The sequence below is a fragment of the Narcine bancroftii genome, chromosome 7, assembly GCF_036971445.1.
Source record: "Narcine bancroftii isolate sNarBan1 chromosome 7, sNarBan1.hap1, whole genome shotgun sequence".
Lineage (NCBI taxonomy): Eukaryota > Metazoa > Chordata > Chondrichthyes > Torpediniformes > Narcinidae > Narcine > Narcine bancroftii.
The window spans coordinates 1,454,948-1,473,848 of record NC_091475.1 but is presented as its reverse complement, the minus strand read 5'-3'; the positions used below and the strand labels follow the sequence as shown (position 1 = coordinate 1,473,848).

Below are 18,901 nucleotides of genomic sequence, written 5' to 3'. Positions count from 1 at the left end.
GGATCCCGAAGGTTTTGGGAATGACAGATTTGCATGAATAGAAATAGAAAGGGCACATAGAGCATTAGTGCCAAAACCGCAGTCACATCAAAAACCGAGATCCATCTTAGTAAAACTTTTAAGATATATGATGAGAGAATATTCTGGAGCAGGCAAGGAATAAAGTTGGAGAAGATAATAAGCCGTTGGAATATAAGGGACAAAAAATATTTTTTTACCTGGACATAAGTTTTGAACTCTTAAAGAAGAGGAAGGAGTTCAATACGGCGAAAACAATTTTATGGAAGGCTATAAATTCATGTTAAGATTTCCAGCTGTATTTAAAGTATTGATACCTGGGGAACAAAATAGGCTGTTCTCGGATCTGAAGAAAGCACAAGAATTTGCAGAACGTTTGCAGGACAAAAGATGAAGAGGAGTGACAAGAAAGAAGACTGGCCATAAAATATACAAAAAGATGTAATAATATAAAGTAAAAATAATGTATATATAAAGATCTAAAGATGGAAAAGAGAAGGGAAAGGAAGAAGGGGGGTAAAGAGCTTTGTTATATGTATAGAAAAAGTGTTTTCTGGGGGGAATGGGGCGGGAGAATAACTGTCACTGCGAAATCAGTTGACACTTATGAGTAAGATCGCAAACCAAATGGAAAGGGGAGTTGTGGTTGCCCAGCAAGAGATAAGGGGCAATCCAAGGAGGGCGGGTTCATTTGGGATTAAGGTGTTATTGGTTGTGGGAATTGTTGGAGTATTTTATGTTTTAAGTGTGTTGTCATACATTGAGATTAAAAAGGGAAACTTAAAAGATAATAATGGAAAAAAAGGGGATGGAGGTGGCGAGGAGGCGGAAGAGGTGTAAACAAGATATGATGGTCACATTGAATTATATGACTATAAACATTAATGGAATAAATAACCAAATTAAAAGGAAGAGGCTACTAAATTTACTGAAAAAAGAAAAAGTGGACATAGCATTTGTGCAGGAAACCCATCAAACCGAGGTGGGACATAACAAATTGAAGAGAGATTGGGTAGGACACATATCGGCAGCATCATATAACTCAAAAGCTAGAGGAGTAGCCATATTAGTTAACAAAAATGTACCAATCAAGATAGAGGAGGAAATAATAGACCCAGCAGTGAGATATGTAATGATAAAGTGTCAGATATATTCAGAACTCTGGAATTTGGTCAATATATATGAACCTAATGAAGAGAATCAAAAGTTTATGCAAGATATTTTTTTGAAGATTGCAGATACGCAGGGGAATATATTGATAGGAGGGGAGTTTAACCTTAATTTGAACCCAAAGGTGGATAAAACTGGACCAAAGACTAGCAAAAAGAACAAAGTAACCAAATTTATGGTTAAATCAATGCAGGAAATGCAACTTTTGGATATATGGAGGAGGCAACACCCAAAGAAGAAGGAATACTCATATTATTCGAGTAGACATAAAACATAGGATTGATCTGTTCCTGTTGTCAGCCCATATCCAAGGGAGAGTTAGGAAAACGATATAAAGCTTGATTGTTATCTGATCACTCACACCTGTTATTAGCAATAGAACTTGAGGACATCCCACCAAGAACATATAGATGGAGATTAAACTCCATGCTACTTAAAAGACAGGAATTTAGAGAATTTATTGACCGCCAAATTAAAATGTACTTTGAAATAAATACGGAATCAGTGAAAGACAAATTTATATTATGGGATGTAATGAAAGCCTTCATCAGAGGGCAGATAATAAGTTATGTAACTAAGATGAAAAAGGACTACAATCAGGAAAAAGAACAGCTGGAAAGGGAACTAGTAAGTACAGAAAAAGAACTAGCAACAAGGGAAGATACAACAAAAAGAAGAGAATTGGTGGACAAAAAAAAAACCGAAACATTACAAACGTATAAGGTGGAGAAGAACATAATGAAAATAAAGCAGATGTATTATGAGCTTGGTGAAAAAACACACAAAATACTAGCCTGGCAGCTTAAAACAGAACTAGCTAAAAGAACAGTATTGGCATCAAGGAAAAAGGACAAACAAATTACATATAACCCAACAGAGATCAATGAAAACTTCAAGGAATTCTACGAGCAATTATACCAAACTGAGAACGAAGGGAAAGAAGACAAAATAGATGAGTTTTTAGCTAAAATTGAACTACCGAAATTGCAAGAAGAGGAGCAAAACAAATTGATAAAACCATTTGAAATAGAGGAAATACAGGATATATTAAAAAAGCTACTGAACAATAAAACGACTTGAGAGGAAGGACTCCCAATAGAATTCTATAAAACATTTAAAGAGTTATTAATTCCTCCTCTCCTGGAAGTAATGAACCAGATAGAAGGGACACAAAACTTGCCAGATTCATGTAAAACAGCAATAATTACAGTAATACCAAAGACAGGGAAAGATCCACTAACACCAGCATCGTATAGATCAAAATCTCTACTTAACTCAGATTATAATAGCAAAACTATTAGCAAACAGATTGGCCGACTGTACCAAAAATAGTAAAACAAGATCAAAGTGGATTTATTAAGAAAACACGAACAACAGACAATGTCTGAAAGTTCATTAACTTAATCCATGCAGTACAAGGAAATAAGATACCAACAGTGGGTGTTGCTTTAGACGCAGAGAAAGCCTTTGACAGGGTAGAATGGAATTATTTATTCAAAGTATTACAGAGGTTCAACCTACCAGAGAAATATATTAATTAGATTAAAGCAATGTATAAGGGACCAATGACGAGGGTGAGAGTAAATGGATATATATCGAGCCAATTTAAATTAAGCAGGTCAACTAGACAGGGATGTCAACTATCTCCCTCACTGTTCGCTTTAGCAATAGAACCATTGGCAGAATTGATAAGAACAGAAAATAAAATAAAAGGGATAAAAATAAAAGGGAAGGAATATAAAATCAGTTTATTTGCAGATAAGATCATAGTATACTTAACAGAACCAGAATTATCAATAAAAGAATTACATAAGAAATTGAAGGAATATGGAGAAATATTGGGGTACAAGATCAAAGCAAATAAAAGTGAAGTGATGCCAATGAATAATGCAGATTAATCAGAGTTTAGAAAAGAGTCACCATTTAAATGGCAAACACAAGCAATCCGATACCTAGATTAGATAATAATTTAGCCCACCTATACAAATTAAATTATCAGCCATTAATGAAAAAACTACAGGATGACTTAGAACATTGGAAATATTTACCACTAACACTGATAGGAAGGGTAAATTCCATTAAAATGAATATGTTCCCAAGGATACAATACTTATTTCAATCATTACCAATTCCCTTAACAGAGAAATTCTTCAATGAACTAAAGAGAATAATAAGGAAATTCTTATGGAAAGGGGGAAACCGAGGATAGCGCTAGATAAATTAACAGAATGGTACAAACAAGGTGGTTTGCAGCTACCAAACTTTAAAAATTATTATAGAGCAGCACAATTAAGATATCTATCAGATTTTTATCAAACAAGAGAAAAACCAGATTGGACCAGATTAGAGCTAGATAAAATAGGGGAGAAGGTACCTGAACATATACTTTATAAGTGGGATGAAAAGCTGGTGGAACATAGGAATTCACCAGTACTGCACCATCTGCTCAACATTTGGAAGAAGATTAACGTAGAAAGGAAAAAAACAAATTACCAACTACCAAAATTATTATTGACACAAAATCAACTAATCCCTTTCACAATAGATAACCTTTCCTTTAGAGAATGGGAGAGAAAAGGGATCAAAAGAATAGAAAATTGTTTTTTGGGAAATAATTTATTATCATTTGAACAAATGAAGTACAAATATGGAATAACTCATGGTGCAATGTTTGCATACCACCAACTGAAAACCTACTTAAAGGACAAATTGGGAAGCAGACTGAGATTACCAGAAGGAAGCAGCTTTGAATATGTGATTACAGACACAATGATAACTAAAAGATTTATAACATGTACATCAAGCTGAAAGAAAATGATGAAATAAGCAATAAACCCAAACAAAAGTGAGAAAAGATCTAAACATAAAGATAAAAATTGAAATATGGAAAAAGTTATGCTCCGGAACTATGAGAAATATAATAAATACGAGGTTACGCATGATACAATATAATTGGTTACACAGGCTATATATATCAAGAGTTAAATAAATGGGACCCAACAGTATCAGATAGATGTTTTTGCTGTAAGAAGGAAATGGGAACAACAGTACATGTAATTTGGGCATGTGAGAAATCAGTAGAGAGCCTGAGAGTACAGCAATGGTAGATGGAAATGATTAAGTGTATTCCATTGAAAAAAAAACATACAATTAAAAAAATAAAGTCACATTATTTGAACAAATTTGGGGTCCGTACATGAAACACAACAGAGATGGCCTACCGCAGACCTCCACCCCCTAAAATAATAGAATGAGAAGACGACGAAATGAACTGACTCAATATGTAAAAGTAGATGACACAATTTTCTTGTTTATTTTCATTGTGTGATGACATTGTTTAATGACTTTATTGTATTGTATATGTTGAATGTTTAATGGGTTTGGAGGGGGGTAGGAAGGAGGGAGGGGGAAAAAAGGGGAGAAAATGACTGTGTATATTTAAAACATTTCCTACCCTGCAGCCTGTGCAAAGTTTTTTTAATCGTTCTTGAACAGGAAACAAATAGTTAATATATTAGGGTGTTCAATAACTAGTTTTAGTTCCTTTGTGCATCCATCATTAGGGGGCATGAATAAAGTAAATGCTAAGTCTTTTTCCCCCAGGATAGAAAAGTGTAGACATGAGACAGTTGAGAGACTTTTTTTCCATTCAGAAAGTGTCAAGTTCATGGAACAAGCTGCCATAGGAAACTACAAAAGCAAGTACAATAATGACTGAAAAAACAGATAGGTGGATAGTAAGGGTTTAGTCAGTGGTTTTCAAACCTTTTCTCTCTACTTCACATACCACCTTAAGTAATCTCTTTACCATAGGTGCTCTGTGATTAGTAAGGGATTCTGTTGTTTAAAAAAAGACCTCAAAAGTAAACCAGGAAATTACAGGCCGGTGAGCCTGATGTCAGTTGTGGGTAAATTATTGGAGGGTGTTCTGAGAGATAAGATATACAAGTATTTGGACTAAGACTAGTCAGCAAGGCTTTGTGCCTGGTAGATCATGTTTAATGAATCTTAAGAGTTTTCTGAGGTGGTTACCAAGAAAGTAGAAGGCTGTGGATGTTGTCTACATGAAGTTTAGTAAGGCCTCTGACAAGGTCCCACATGGGAGGTTAGTTCAGAAGGTTCACACTAGGTATCCATGGAGAGGTTTTAAAATGGATTTGAAATTGGCTGAATGAGAGAAGACAGAATGGTAGTGGACTAATCACAGACTGGAGGCCTGTGATTAGTGGTGTGCCTCAGGGATCTGTGTTGGGACTATTGTTATTTGTTATCTGTATCAATGACCTGTATGATAATGTGGGAAATTGGATCAACAGTTTGCTGATGAGACTAAGATTGGAGGCGTCATGGACAACGAGGAAGGCTTTCAAAGCTTCCAGAGGGATCTGGATATGTAGTAAATGGTAGGACCCTAACCCAACCCTAACCCTAACCCTAAATGGTGCAGAGGAACAAAAGGATCTGGGAATAGATACATAATTGCCTGAGAGTGGTGTCACAGGTAGTACTCTTGGCATCTCGGCCTTCATAATTCAAAGTATTGAGTACAGGAGTTGGGAAGTTATGGTGAGGTTAAATTTGGAGTATTGTGTGCAGTTCTGGTTACCATCTGACGTGGTAAATACAGGCTCACTCTTAAGTTTTAAGAAAAAATTGGAGATACGTGGATGGGAGATGTCTGGAGGGTTATGGAATGGGTGGAGGTCAGTAGGACTAGAGGAATGATGTTTCAGCACAGACTGGAAGGGCTGAATGGCCTGTTTTCTGTGCTGTAGTTTTCTATGGTTCTAAATAGGACTAGCCCAGATTGGCAATTTGGTTGGTTGTGAACACATTTCATCTGGATCTGAGAGTCTAGTACCCTTCGTTAGCTACTACTGGGTCAAATTAAGATTTATATTTCTTCTCACTATCCCTTGAATCCTACAGGCTTTTTTAAAAGAAAAACTAACTGCTATATGGGACCACATCAAAAATATTGTCAAAATTCATGCAGACACACCTTAGCAACTCTTATCTCATTAAAAATTTAAATCAAATTAATTAGCTGGTAGTTGATCAGTTTATTTCTTCCTTTCATTCCAAACAAAAGTACAAAAAGAACATTCCTTAACACATCTGTAGTCAGAGAGAATTGGAATTTGAAGATTTGAACCTCCACAATCCCTCCCTCCCCACTTACCTTTGTTTAACTGTCCAAAATATATACTGTCCAAAAGGTAATGGCCTCCTTAATACATACCTGTCCACTATCTTACGTCCTCTTTACAGATGCCATCAGTGTCGTCATTCCTCTTTTGTAATAAACTGCAATATATTAAACATTTTACCAGCACCCACTTTCCTTAATTACATTAATATTTCCTTTGATTAAACCAATTTTCATCAATTTTTATACTATTTGTCATGCGGACAGTCATACAAAAGGTCAGAAGTGTCAGACCAAGAATTCTAAAAGTTGGACAAAGTCTTTCCCTACCTCATTTTGTGGAATCTCCAAAGTCACTCAAATGAAACACAAGGATTTTTTAAAAACAGAGCAAGTCGTTTGGGTGTAGAATGTAGGGCCAGTGGTTGAATCAATTGGGAGCTGGATATGGATCTAAATGAATGTAAAGGCTACAAAGATTGAAACTAGCTGGGGTCTTTTTGATCAAGAGCCTTTATGGATTTGACATGCTAAATAGTTCCTTCTGCTTACCTCAATTACTCTTTTTCATGGTATTCCACTTCCTCTAGTAAGGGAGTCCAGTCAATACGAAGAAAGTTAAAATCACTATAGAAACTTTCTGCTCTATCTCTACAAATTTCCTCTTCTAAATGCCACTGACTATTGGGTGGTCGATAAGATAATCCCATTAATGTGGTCATCACTTTATCATTCCTCGGTTCCACCCACATAGCCTAGTAGATGAGCCCTCTAGTCTGTCCTGTCTAAGCACTGTTGTAACATTTTCCCCCACATGCAATGCCTTCCCTCCATCTTTGTCATGGAACCCTGGAAAATTGAACTGGCAGTCCTGCCCATCCTGCAACCAAGACTCCCTAATGGCCACCATTCCACTTACTGATCCATGCTCGAAGTTCATCTACCTTTCCTACAACACTCCTTGCATTGAAATAGAACAAACTCAGAACCTTATTCCTAGCATGCTCAACTTTTCGATTTCTGCCTTTGTCCGCCATCAAAACAAATCCAACCAGTTAAAAGAAAATAAATTAGGAATGTTCATTTTTATTGATACATTTGTCATTGAAGTATCATGTAAACAATAAATGAAGAATGGATTTTACTTGGACACCATTCTGTAAAACCCAATATATTAAAACCAATTCATATTTGAACATCCATCCATAAATGAAATCATTTACTATGAAAACAACAGTTTCATTCATGTAAATGTTTGGACAATAACCTAAAAATTACCTCAAGGTGACAACAACGCAAAAGATAAGATTTCACATATTATCCTTTATTCCTCTGATCAATTCTACACATTGATTATTGCGAGTATAAATGGCACTTGTCATATGGAGCAAAGCGCACACTTAGCTTGTGAAGTTGCCAAATAGACAAAAAATACAACTTGCTTATGCAAAGAATAGCTCTTCAAAATATCCAAGTATACAAAATATAAAATATTTTAAATATTTAAACACTGCATGAAAAATAGAAACAGTATCAAAATAATTTCTTTAAATCCTTTCCCCCAACCCCTCCTTTTTAGGCGCCCTAATGAGATTTCAGTCCAATGGTGCCCAGAGGAAAAGCATATGCTTTGCCAAGCACAATCCGATCCCTCAGAAGTTTAAATAAGACGTAGTAATTACAAAACAGTATCAAAGCCAAGGAAAGTATATGGTTCCATTTTTCTGACCGAAGCAGAGAATAGAGTTGATACAGGACCACGCTGCCTTCTATAAGGATGAGAAGATTCAGGATCCTTAATGGCTTGTGGAATAAAAACTAGACAAAAATAAAAAGAACAATCAGTTCAACTGTTTTGATATAACTTGCAATCAATTGAAGAGAGAAACCAACATGATTGAAGTGCTTGAACATGCTGCAAAATAAAAACAAACTGAAAGTTTCATTACCAGAATGCAGTTATGGTACTACTTCCTGATCTTAAAAAATGTGAGGAATGCAAAGTTCCATTTGTCGACTCTTTTGTCAACCCAACAAGAACCACCTCTCTTTGTGGCAGTGGTACCATTCCCATAATCCTATTTGATAGGAGGAGGATTAGGCAGAATAAAGAAATGTATTTTATATCACATTTTGGTGCTCACTCGTAATGTTGATATAGATCATCACCTGCAGTTTCCAAGTGAAATTGAAAAATGTTGATCCAAGATCAAAAGTTTATGCAAGATATCTTTTTGAAGGTAGCTAATACGCAAGGGAACATACTAATAGGAGGGGATTTCAACCTGAATTTGGATCCAAATATGGATAAAACGGGGAAAAAAATTAACAGGAAGAACAAAGTAACCAAATTTATAATTAAATCAATGCAAGAAATGAAACTTTTGGATATATGGAGGAAACAAAACCCAAAAGAAAAGGAATACTCATACTACTCGATTAGACATAAAACATACTCAAGAATAGACCTATTTTTGTTATCAGCTAGTATGCAGGATAGAGTAAGAAAAACAGAATATAAAGCGAGAATGCTATCGGACCATTCACCCTTAATACTGACAGTAAAGCTAGAGGACATCCCTCCAAGAATGTATAGATGGAGATTAAACCCCATGCTACTTAAGACAGGATTTTAGAGAATTTATTGAAAAACAATTAAAAATGTATTTTGAAGTAAATACGGAATCAGTGGAAGATAAGTTTATACTATGGGACGCAATGAAAGCATTCATTAGAGGGCAAATAATAAGTTACTAACCAAGATGAAGAAGGACTATAATCAGGAAACAGAGCAGTTGGAAAGGGAAATAGTAAACATAGAAAAAAAATTAGCAATGAAGGAAGATACAACTAAAAGAAGAGAATTGGCGGATAAAAAAATAAAATATGAAACATTACAAACATATAAGGTAGAGAAGAATATAATGAAGACAAAACAGAAATATTATGAACTAGGTGAAAAAACGCACAAAATCCTAGCATGGCAGCTTAAGACAGAGCAAACTAAGAAAATGGTATTGGCAACAAGGAAAAAAGACAAACAGATTACATATAATCCAAAAGAAATTAAGGAAAACTTTAGAGAATTCTATGAACAATTATACCGAACTGAAAACGAAGGGAAAGAAGGGAAAATAGATGAATTTTTGACTAAAATTGAACTACCAAAACTACAAATAGAGGAACAAAATAAATTAACAGAACCATTTGGAACAGTAGAAATACAAGAGATAATAAAAAAATTACCAAATAATAAGACACCAGGAGAGGATGGATTTCCAATAGAATTCTACAAAACATTTAAAGACTTATTAATACCACCCCTCCTGGATGTAATCAACCAGATTGATGAGACACAAAACTTACCAGATTCATGTAAAACAGCAATAATTACAGTAATACTAAAACAAGGGAAAGATCCACTCTCACCAGCGTCATATAGACCAATATCTTTGCTAAACACAGATTATAAGATAATAGCTAAACTATTAGCAAACAGATTAGCAGAACAGGTACCGAAAATGGTAAATTTAGACCAAACTGGATTTATCAAAAAAAGACGCACAACAGACAATATTTGTAAATTTATTAACTTAATTCATGCAGTAGAAGGAAATAAAGCACCTACAGTAGCAGTTGCTTTAGACGCAGAGAAGGCCTTCGACAGAGTAGAATGGAATTATTTGTTCAAAGTATTGCAAAAATTCAGTTTACCGGAGAAGTATATTAATTGGATTAAAGCATTATATAAGGGACCGTTAGCAAAAGTGACAGTAAATGGACATGTATCAAAGCAATTTAACTTAAGCAGGTCAACGCGGCAGGGATGCCCACTATCACCTTTATTGTTTGCGCTAGCTATAGAACCACTAGCAGAATTGATAAGAATAGATAATAATGTAAAAGGAATAAAAATAAAAGACAGGGAATATAAAATCAGTCTATTTGCGGATGATGTTATAGTGTACTTAACAGAACCAGAACTATCAATAAAAGAATTACATAAGAAATTGAAGGAATATGGAGAAGTGTCGGGTTACAAGATAAACGTAAATAAAAGTGAAGCAATGCCTATGAATAATGCGGATTTCTCAAAATTTAAGAACGAATCTCCATTCAGATGGCAAATGCAGGCAATAAGATACCTAGGGGTACAAATAAACAAAAATCTAGGCCAATTATATAAACTCAATTACAATCCACTAATGAAAAAATTACAGGACGATTTAGAGCATTGGAAAGATCTACCACTAACACTGATAGGAAGGATAAACTGTATTAAAATGAACATTTTTCCAAGGATACTATACTTATTTCAGGCATTGCCAAATCAACTGACAGAAAAATTCTTCAAAGAGTTAAAGAAAACAATAAGGAAATTTTTATGGAGAGGGGGGAAACCGAGGATAGCACTAGATAAATTAACAGAATGGTATAAACAAGGAGGCTTACAATTGCCAAACTTCAAAAATTATTATAGAGCCGCACAATTAAGATACCTATCAGATTTTTATCAAACAAGGGAAAAACCAGACTGGACGAGATTAGAATTAGATAAAATAGGGGAAAAGATACCTGAACACATATTATATAAATGGGACGAAAAATTGGTACAACATAGAACTTCTCCAGTATTACATCATCTCCTCAATATTTGGAAGAAGATTCATGTAGAAAGAAATAAAACAAATTATCAATTACCAAAACTAATATTGACGCAAAATAAGCTACTCCCTTTTACAATAGACAACCTTTCCTTTAGAAAATGGGAAAAAAAAGGGATTAAAAGAATAGAAAATTGTTTTTCAGGAAGTAGATTCTTATCCTTTGAACAAATGAGAGATAAGTACAATATAACTGGAGATACAGCACTGGCATATTACCAACTGAGATCCTACTTGAAAGATAAATTAGGAAGCAATTTGAGTTTACCAGAGGGAAGTAACCTTGAATATGTGATTACAGATACAATGTTAATCAAAAGATTTATAACAAATATGTATATTAAACTGCAAGAAAAGGAGAATGAGGAAACAAATGGTAAAACTAAACAAAAATGGGAACAAGATTTAAATATAAAGATAAAAAAGGAAACATGGGAGAAATGATGTTCTGGAACGATGAGAAATACAATAAATACGAGGCTACGTATGATACAATGTAATTGGTTACACAGACTATACATTACACCGCAAAAGTTAAATAAATGGGACCCAACAGTATCTGATAGATGTTTTCGATGTAAAAAAGAAATGGGAACAACAATTCATGCAATCTGGACATGTGAGAGAGTAGAAAAATTTTGGGATGATCTCAATCAGATATTAAATAAAATAACAGAAAACAATATACCAAAGAACCCAGAGATCTTTCTCCTAAGCAACATAAAAAACAAAGAATTTGGAATTGATCTGGAGGATGCACAAAAAAGATTTGTTAAGATAGCCCTAGCCGTAGCAAAAAAATGTATTATGTCAACCTGGAAATTGGAAGATAATCTGAAAATACAACAATGGTATATAGAAATGAATAAATGTATTCCATTAGAAAAAATAACATATAGTTTAAGAAATAATATTGAAATATTCGAACAAGTATGGGAGCCTTACATTAAATACAATAGCGAAAACCTACCGGGGACAAACATTACCTAAGTTGATGGAAGGAGAAGGAAAGAAAAGAATGGACTCAGTAGAATTTCTGGTGTATTTTTGTTGAATGACAACATTGTCTGACTGGCTTAATGCAACCTAGATTGTATACCTAAAATGGATGAGAGGGGGGGGGGGTGGGGGGGTGGCTTGGGAGGAGGGAGGGGGGGGAGAAAAAGTCACTGTATATGTGTGAAAAAGAAAAAGTGTATATCATGGCTAATGTGATTTATGGTGTGAAAAAAAAAGAAAAATGTTGATCCTGCAGCCAAAATAAATCAGATGTGGAGAAGGAGAAGAGCTTCAAATGGACAAAATTAAGTAACAATTGTATTGATCAAGAAAACTGTGCCGTAATGGACGGACACGAGCTTCAGATCATTACTGCTCTAACCCCTGCCTTGGCCTATTGTCCCGATAAAGGCTAGAAGGACCTGCTTAATTATTGAACGATTGTAAAATAGAATCTTCAACAGCTTTATTCCTGATTGTATAATGCTGTGGAGGAACACCACTGATGAAAGACCTGTCAAAGAGTTGCTAGGCAAACTTACGTGAAGCGGGGAAAAAAAATGAACTCCTTTAAGCAAAAGGTTTGTATGGTCTTTGTCTAAAGGTATAGCATCTTAAACATTGTTTGAGTGAAGAGCACATCTTGAAATCTACAGGGATCTTTATTTATTGAATTTAAGCAGCTATTATGGAATTCCCAGAGCTATCATTAAACACCTATGGCACTTGTGCTACTTTGGTATGTTATGCCTTGCCAGTCAAACCGGTCTACCAGATTGGAACTATTGAACATCAACAGTTTTGATGACTGCAATTTTAATGCAAGTTTACAAAATATTAAAATAAACCTGTATAGATTGATAATGATAATTCCGGAACCATGCAACTTCATACATGACAACTTAAACACAATCAAAATTTAAAAAATCATTTTGATTAAGAAATGGCCTTTGTCACTAGTTGAGGTTTACAAAATGCTCTGAGGGCAATGTCTGAGCAAAGACCAATAGTGTAAATGGGGATATTAAATGCAACAGAAGACAGTAGAAAGTAAAAAAAACACTGGACAAGTCAAATTTCATTGTGTTGAAAAATTTAGAGGGTTTTGCTATAACCGTATATTTCGGCATACAAGTCCACCCCCGCCCCCCATTTTTCAGCCCCAAGCATAAAAGTCAGCCCCCATTTTTCAGGCTCTCAGGAACAACCTAAATTTTTTTAAAACATCCCAATCGCAAGCAACAAAGCTGTAAATTAATAAAAAAAAACCACACCTCGGGCTACCACAGCAGTGTCGACAGCCCACAGAGCTGAAGTGCTGACGGCGACCTGAGGGTCCCAGGTAGGAGCAGTAATGGCATCACCCAGCAGTGGAGAGATGTCAGGAAGCAGTGGTGCTGGCAGCGGGGAGGTGCTTCCAGCATTGACTTGTAATGCTGAATTGACATCAATCTTTTTTTTTGGTGAATTTAAAGTCTCAAAATGATTTTTTTTTGGGTTTCATGACTCAACTTGTACACCGAAATATACGATAAGTGTGTAATAGTCGATACCTTGTAAAAATCAACCTCTTACTTTGGCCCAAAATCTGGCATTTTCCATATATTGCTATAAAAATTGACCCCTTTTTTTGGCACTGGCTGCCTGCCATTCCAAACCTGACGCCCCAACTGCACAATCTCACCTCGGCCACCAGCCCACCTGAGCCCCTGACCATTGACTTTTGCCCCAGCCGCCCACCCCCCGAACTCCCAACAACCCGACTGCGAACTCTCATCTAGGGAGCCCGCCCATCCGAGCTCCCGACGCCCCGACCACAGACCCTGCCTTGGTCTGCCACCCACCTGTGCCCCCGGCATCCTGACCGGAGACTCTCTCCTTGGCCACCTTCCCACCTGAGCTCCTCATGCCCCCAATGCGAACTCCCGCCGCTGCCACCCATCCATCTGAAACGCAGACTTACTACCTGGTCCCAGCCATCTGTCTGCCCTCCTGAGCTCCCAACACCTTGAATGATGCAGGTATTTATTGCAGTCAAAATAGTGTGCATTTAATAATTGACCCCCTAAATTTTACCCTAAATATTGGTCCACAGAATTTGACTATAACACATGTATATTCAGTTACTGCTACAGAAAATTATACAATATGTTGGATTGAGTTGAGATGTACCTCATCTTGTGTTCTTGAAAAGCTGTTGGTCCTGCTATGGTTCATTAAATATCCAAATTTCCAGAATGCTGGTTGCTTAACCATGAGAATGATTTCAGATGGTAACTACTTACATAAAATCTGGCATGTGAAACATCTGAAGGCACTGCTACATTATAGGGCCCTGCAGCTTTATAAAGACATCGATTGTGTCGAACCAGTACACCCTGTGGCCAAATCGTTGTTTCAGACCATCTGAAAAAAAAGGTCAAATATGATTATATAACACAAGGAACAACAGTTTGGAGAAATATGACAGATGGTGTAAATCTGAGGTAAAAGACAGACAATACTCAAACAGATCACTCAGTATGAGAATTAACAAAATCTACTTCTCTCAGATTAATAACCTCCCACTTCTGTACCTGCATATTTCTCTTCAAATTACAAATCACCAAATTTAAAATCTACCCTGAACCAATTTGGTCTTTAATGTTGTGGAACATTACATTTGGATCACATTAGTTGTCAATACATTTAAAAGAGAAAGTCTAAAACAATTGGAATTTGGCTGAAAGCATGTTCAACTAAAATTTTAATTTTTACATGAAAGAAAATGACAAAAATGTTATAAATACATGATTGTTTTTCAGTAAAAATGCATTCAATAGTATTTAATTGTTCTTCTACTTTGATAAAGGGTCTCCTTTCAGACTTGTAAATGTAGCCAGAAAAGATGCAGTAATTCAATTAGCTGAGTGTAATTTGTGCTTGAAATTTCATTGCTCTTTTGTGTTGGTTTGACCAATCAATTTCAAGGGAATTGCATTTCAAATCCTATAGCAACCTAACTGAAACTCCAGGTTAAGGTGATGTCACATTTTCAGCTTCCACCCAACGAACTTACCTTCTATTTCCTTAATGATTCTGAACTAGATTAAATATATTCAACCCTACTATCTTCATGGCCCAATAAAAGGTTAATGGCTAAATATGATAATCATTGCTCTTTAGATGCTGCCTGCACTGTTGGGCATTTTCCAGGCTTTTCTCCCTAAAAATCACCAGCCTTTCCAAACATCAATAGGATATGAGATCGCTTGACTCAAATTACATTCAAGGATATGATTGATTCAGACTTCATTGCCATCTAAACTGGTGTAAATGTTGGGACTAGGTATATGTACAAGCAGAGAATGGCCCCCCCAAAACTCGGCTCAGTCTGGTGGGCATCTTTACTTTTAGGGAGACAGAATAAAGACCAACTTGAGTTGGGATATCAGCAAAGTGCACTGGAGTCAAGAGGGGAAGTGGGAATAAGCCAACTGGGAAGTAGGGGAACAAAGGCAGAGGGAACTGAAGGGGACAGCAACCAAAGACAGAAAATGAAAATAATTGCATGAATACAACACTTACATGTGTTGTGGTGTATTGCTGTATGAACCATGTTCCATCTTCTGCCATTTCCCCAGATGAGCAGCTGATTTATGAAGTAGGTCACAATACCTGGGAGGCAGCAGTTGACTCATTAACATAACAAATGCATTTACCCAAACCATGATGAGATGCTCACAGGACCATCGCATGTCATAGTACTGAGTGCTCTGCAACAAAAAGTCAGGTTTTAATTTCACAGAGAGCAGAAAGAAAATAGACTGGAATATACATTTAAGTAATAATTTGAATCTTTCATTCCATAATTATATATTTTCTCTTGCATGAATTCATTTGAGGATATACGAGGTGGAAGAGCTAGTCTATACAACTTCCTAGAACTACTAACAAAATAATTCTTTGACAAAGACCTGAAACAGATGGTTTATAAGGTGTTTGGAATAAGCATTTTCACTGAAAGATCTGACACAGCATGGGATAGTGTCTAATGTCTACAAAGAGTATTTTTATACCTCTGGATTCATCACCAAACTGGATTAAGCAGTTTCCTCTAGGCATCAGTTGTATATAGGTAGAGCAGCTAGGGTAGATGAGAGGGACAAGGGACAGGAACGGTGAAGAATTGATGGGGTCCCAAAAAGAGAGTGAGCCAAGGGATCAGTGGAACGCAAGAATCAGAAACATGAAAAGTGAATACAGTAAGATCCTCATTAATCTGGAATTCAACCAACTGGCAAAAAAAATTAAGGAAAATAAATAGGTAAAAAATACACAAGTTTAAAATAGGTGGCCCCAGTGATTAGTTCATCAATCACGCAACAAGCAATCGTAAGCAACTGGCAACTTCACTTATCTGGCATCTACTAATCCCATAGGTGCAGGGGTTTTACTGTAATTACAAGATCAGACACAGCTGTTTACTTTCATGGCCAATTAATATGCCATTTATTGCTCAAAAGAATAGCCATAGAGTTAGCCACTTTGGTACTTGACCCGTAGCACATTTAAGAAACAATGAGGAAACAAAGTAAAATGTGGAGCCCATTTTCAATTTTGACCAAATTCCTTGGTGGAAGGATCACATAGAACACTATAGAACAGGCTCTTCTGCCTGTCTAGTCCATGGCAAAATATTTTTCTGCACAGTCCCATCGATCTGCATAATCCTTTACTAACCACAGAACACCTATGGCATAGGATGACATAGCTGCTCTGTGGTTCGTAAGGGATTACTTAAGGTGGTATGTGAGTGGGGGAAAAAAGGTTGAGAACCACTGGCCTAGACACTAAGTGAATGAACCTTGTTAGGACCTTGAGAAGGCAATTGATCTACACCAGTGGTTTTAAAACATTTTCTTTCCACTCACATACCACCTTAAATAATCCCTTATGCCATAGTTGCTGTGTAATTAGTAAGGGATGGCTTATGGTGATATGTGAGTGGGAAGGGAAGGTTGAGAACCACTGCTCGAGACACAATTGTTACTGAAATATTTTGCTTGAGAAAAACTGTCATTGGCCCATTTCCTTTGGAGTTATGAAACCATGCACATAATGAGTCAATTAGGTACAATTAAAACAGTGGTTTTCAAACTTTTTCTTCCCATTCACATACCATCTTAAGCAATCCCATACTAATCACAGAGCACCTATGGCATGGGGATTGCTTAAGGTGGTATGTGAGTGGAAAGAAAAAGTTTGAAGACCATTGATCTACACGAATCAACTTTAAACGAGAATATGAACTATTTTAAACAATGTACTTTAATATTGTTGCAACCTATTGCAAATTTACATATTCTTTTAGCAAACAAGGTGTAATTTCAAAACAGTATTTACTCATCTCCTCTTAAATATAGCCAGCCACTACTACTACAACCTCCCCCTTTGTCCAAAACATGACAATATCCACAGGATATTGAAGCTTCTGTTGAGATGTGACTTGCTGCTGGACTTAGCAGCATAATTTTAAATACCCACACCCCATAGAAGTTTAATACTATTGTAAACTATATTCTCAGTACAATTTTACATTTTTTCATAGACTTTTCACTAGAATTTTATTAAGTGAGTCGTTTTCAAAACAAAACTTGGATAAGTTGTACCATTTATCAATATTTTAATTGATTTTTGAAATGGTCTGCATCTCTATTCCACGTTCCTGTGGCGACACACAACTGCAGTGGTGAACCAGCCCTGCTCGTTATGCGCGGGCGGCGGGGCAGCCGTGGCAGGACCATCTCTTCTGGTACAGACTGGATGGGTGCGTAAGCGCATGTGTCATTGTGACACGAGCACTGGTGCGTAAGGGGCGGAACAGAGTCTTGCTGCACGAGATTCAAATAAAACTAGTTAGCTGTGATACCTGAGCACACAACCTGCTGCTTCCGTCTCTGCGCCATGCTCACTCACAACACGCTACACTCCAATAGTTATGAATTTGTAGTATTGTTTTGCCTAATGGAGTTCAGTGATCAAATTGACTTAACCCAACATATTTTGCTGAAGTCAGAAAAGAAAAACATTTTGCCACAGTTAATTTTGGCTACAGAGTTGGATTGATTAACCAAATTAGAGACTAAATACAAATATATTATTTTTAGAGTTTGCATTTCAGACTTAAAAATTTGTTGATTCAGAGATGTGCTTATCTCAGAAGAGGTTTCAGCCAAACTGTACATGAACAAATTCTTTTGAGATCACTGAAAGAGAAATGGAATGACTACACACCAAGACTTGCTGAATTAACAATAAACTGAAGAGCAGTAAAGGCTTATTGGCAATGTGGCTGCCCGTATAAAGTTATTGTGCAAGCTTCAAAGGTGAGATAAATGAAAAACAGGATTAGGGAAGTAGTTACAATGCCCCCATTTCTGGTCTAACAGGAAATCTTTGCTGGAAAATGCAAACTTTAAAGATGTCTGGCATAATCAATGTCTCGCTATACAATAAATAACCCCAGAGTCAAAAATTGTTCAGCCTTCACTGGTAAAACTCAACAAAAATGGCCAAATGAGGAACTCAGCCGTTCTCAACTTTTGGCTATGGTTCCCTCAGAATTAGTATTAGGACTTTGAGCAAAGTTCATGGGTAAGTTTAGCTGGTTTCTTCCGAACTCCTCTCCTACCAATGAAATAAAAAATATTTTATGATTTCAGTCCCTGGCCCTGTCCCCCACTTAAATGCACTGTGGCCCCCAAGAAAAGGTGAGGGTGGGGGGGGGGTTTCAGGGGAGGGCATATGCCCCCCAGTTCAGAATGGCTGGTTTAACTCATGGATCTGACTAACATATCATTTTTGTCCTTTGAGCATGGTAATCTAATACTTGTAAATATTTTGTTGTACAGTATTTGAA

At 36.4% G+C, this 18,901-nt stretch overlaps 1 protein-coding gene across 6 annotated transcripts in view; it reads right to left on the bottom strand.

Annotated features, from left to right (window-relative positions):
- tmem39a (transmembrane protein 39A) overlaps window positions 1-18,901 on the bottom strand; it is a 66,713-nt gene that overhangs the window by 3,098 nt on the left and 44,714 nt on the right. For 5 of the 6 annotated variants that reach the window (XM_069888428.1, XM_069888430.1, XM_069888427.1 and 2 more), the window contains 3 exons: window positions 15,568-15,755; window positions 14,286-14,406; window positions 7,641-8,155 (listed from right to left, as the gene is read on the bottom strand). In XM_069888428.1, coding sequence (XP_069744529.1) covers window positions 7,922-8,155; window positions 14,286-14,406; window positions 15,568-15,755 — 543 coding nt within the window. In that variant the 3' untranslated portion in view covers window positions 7,641-7,921. Of the gene's footprint in view, window positions 1-7,640; window positions 8,156-14,285; window positions 14,407-15,567; window positions 15,756-18,901 lie in introns of those variants that run through there. The other variant, XM_069888429.1, reaches the window with a different exon arrangement.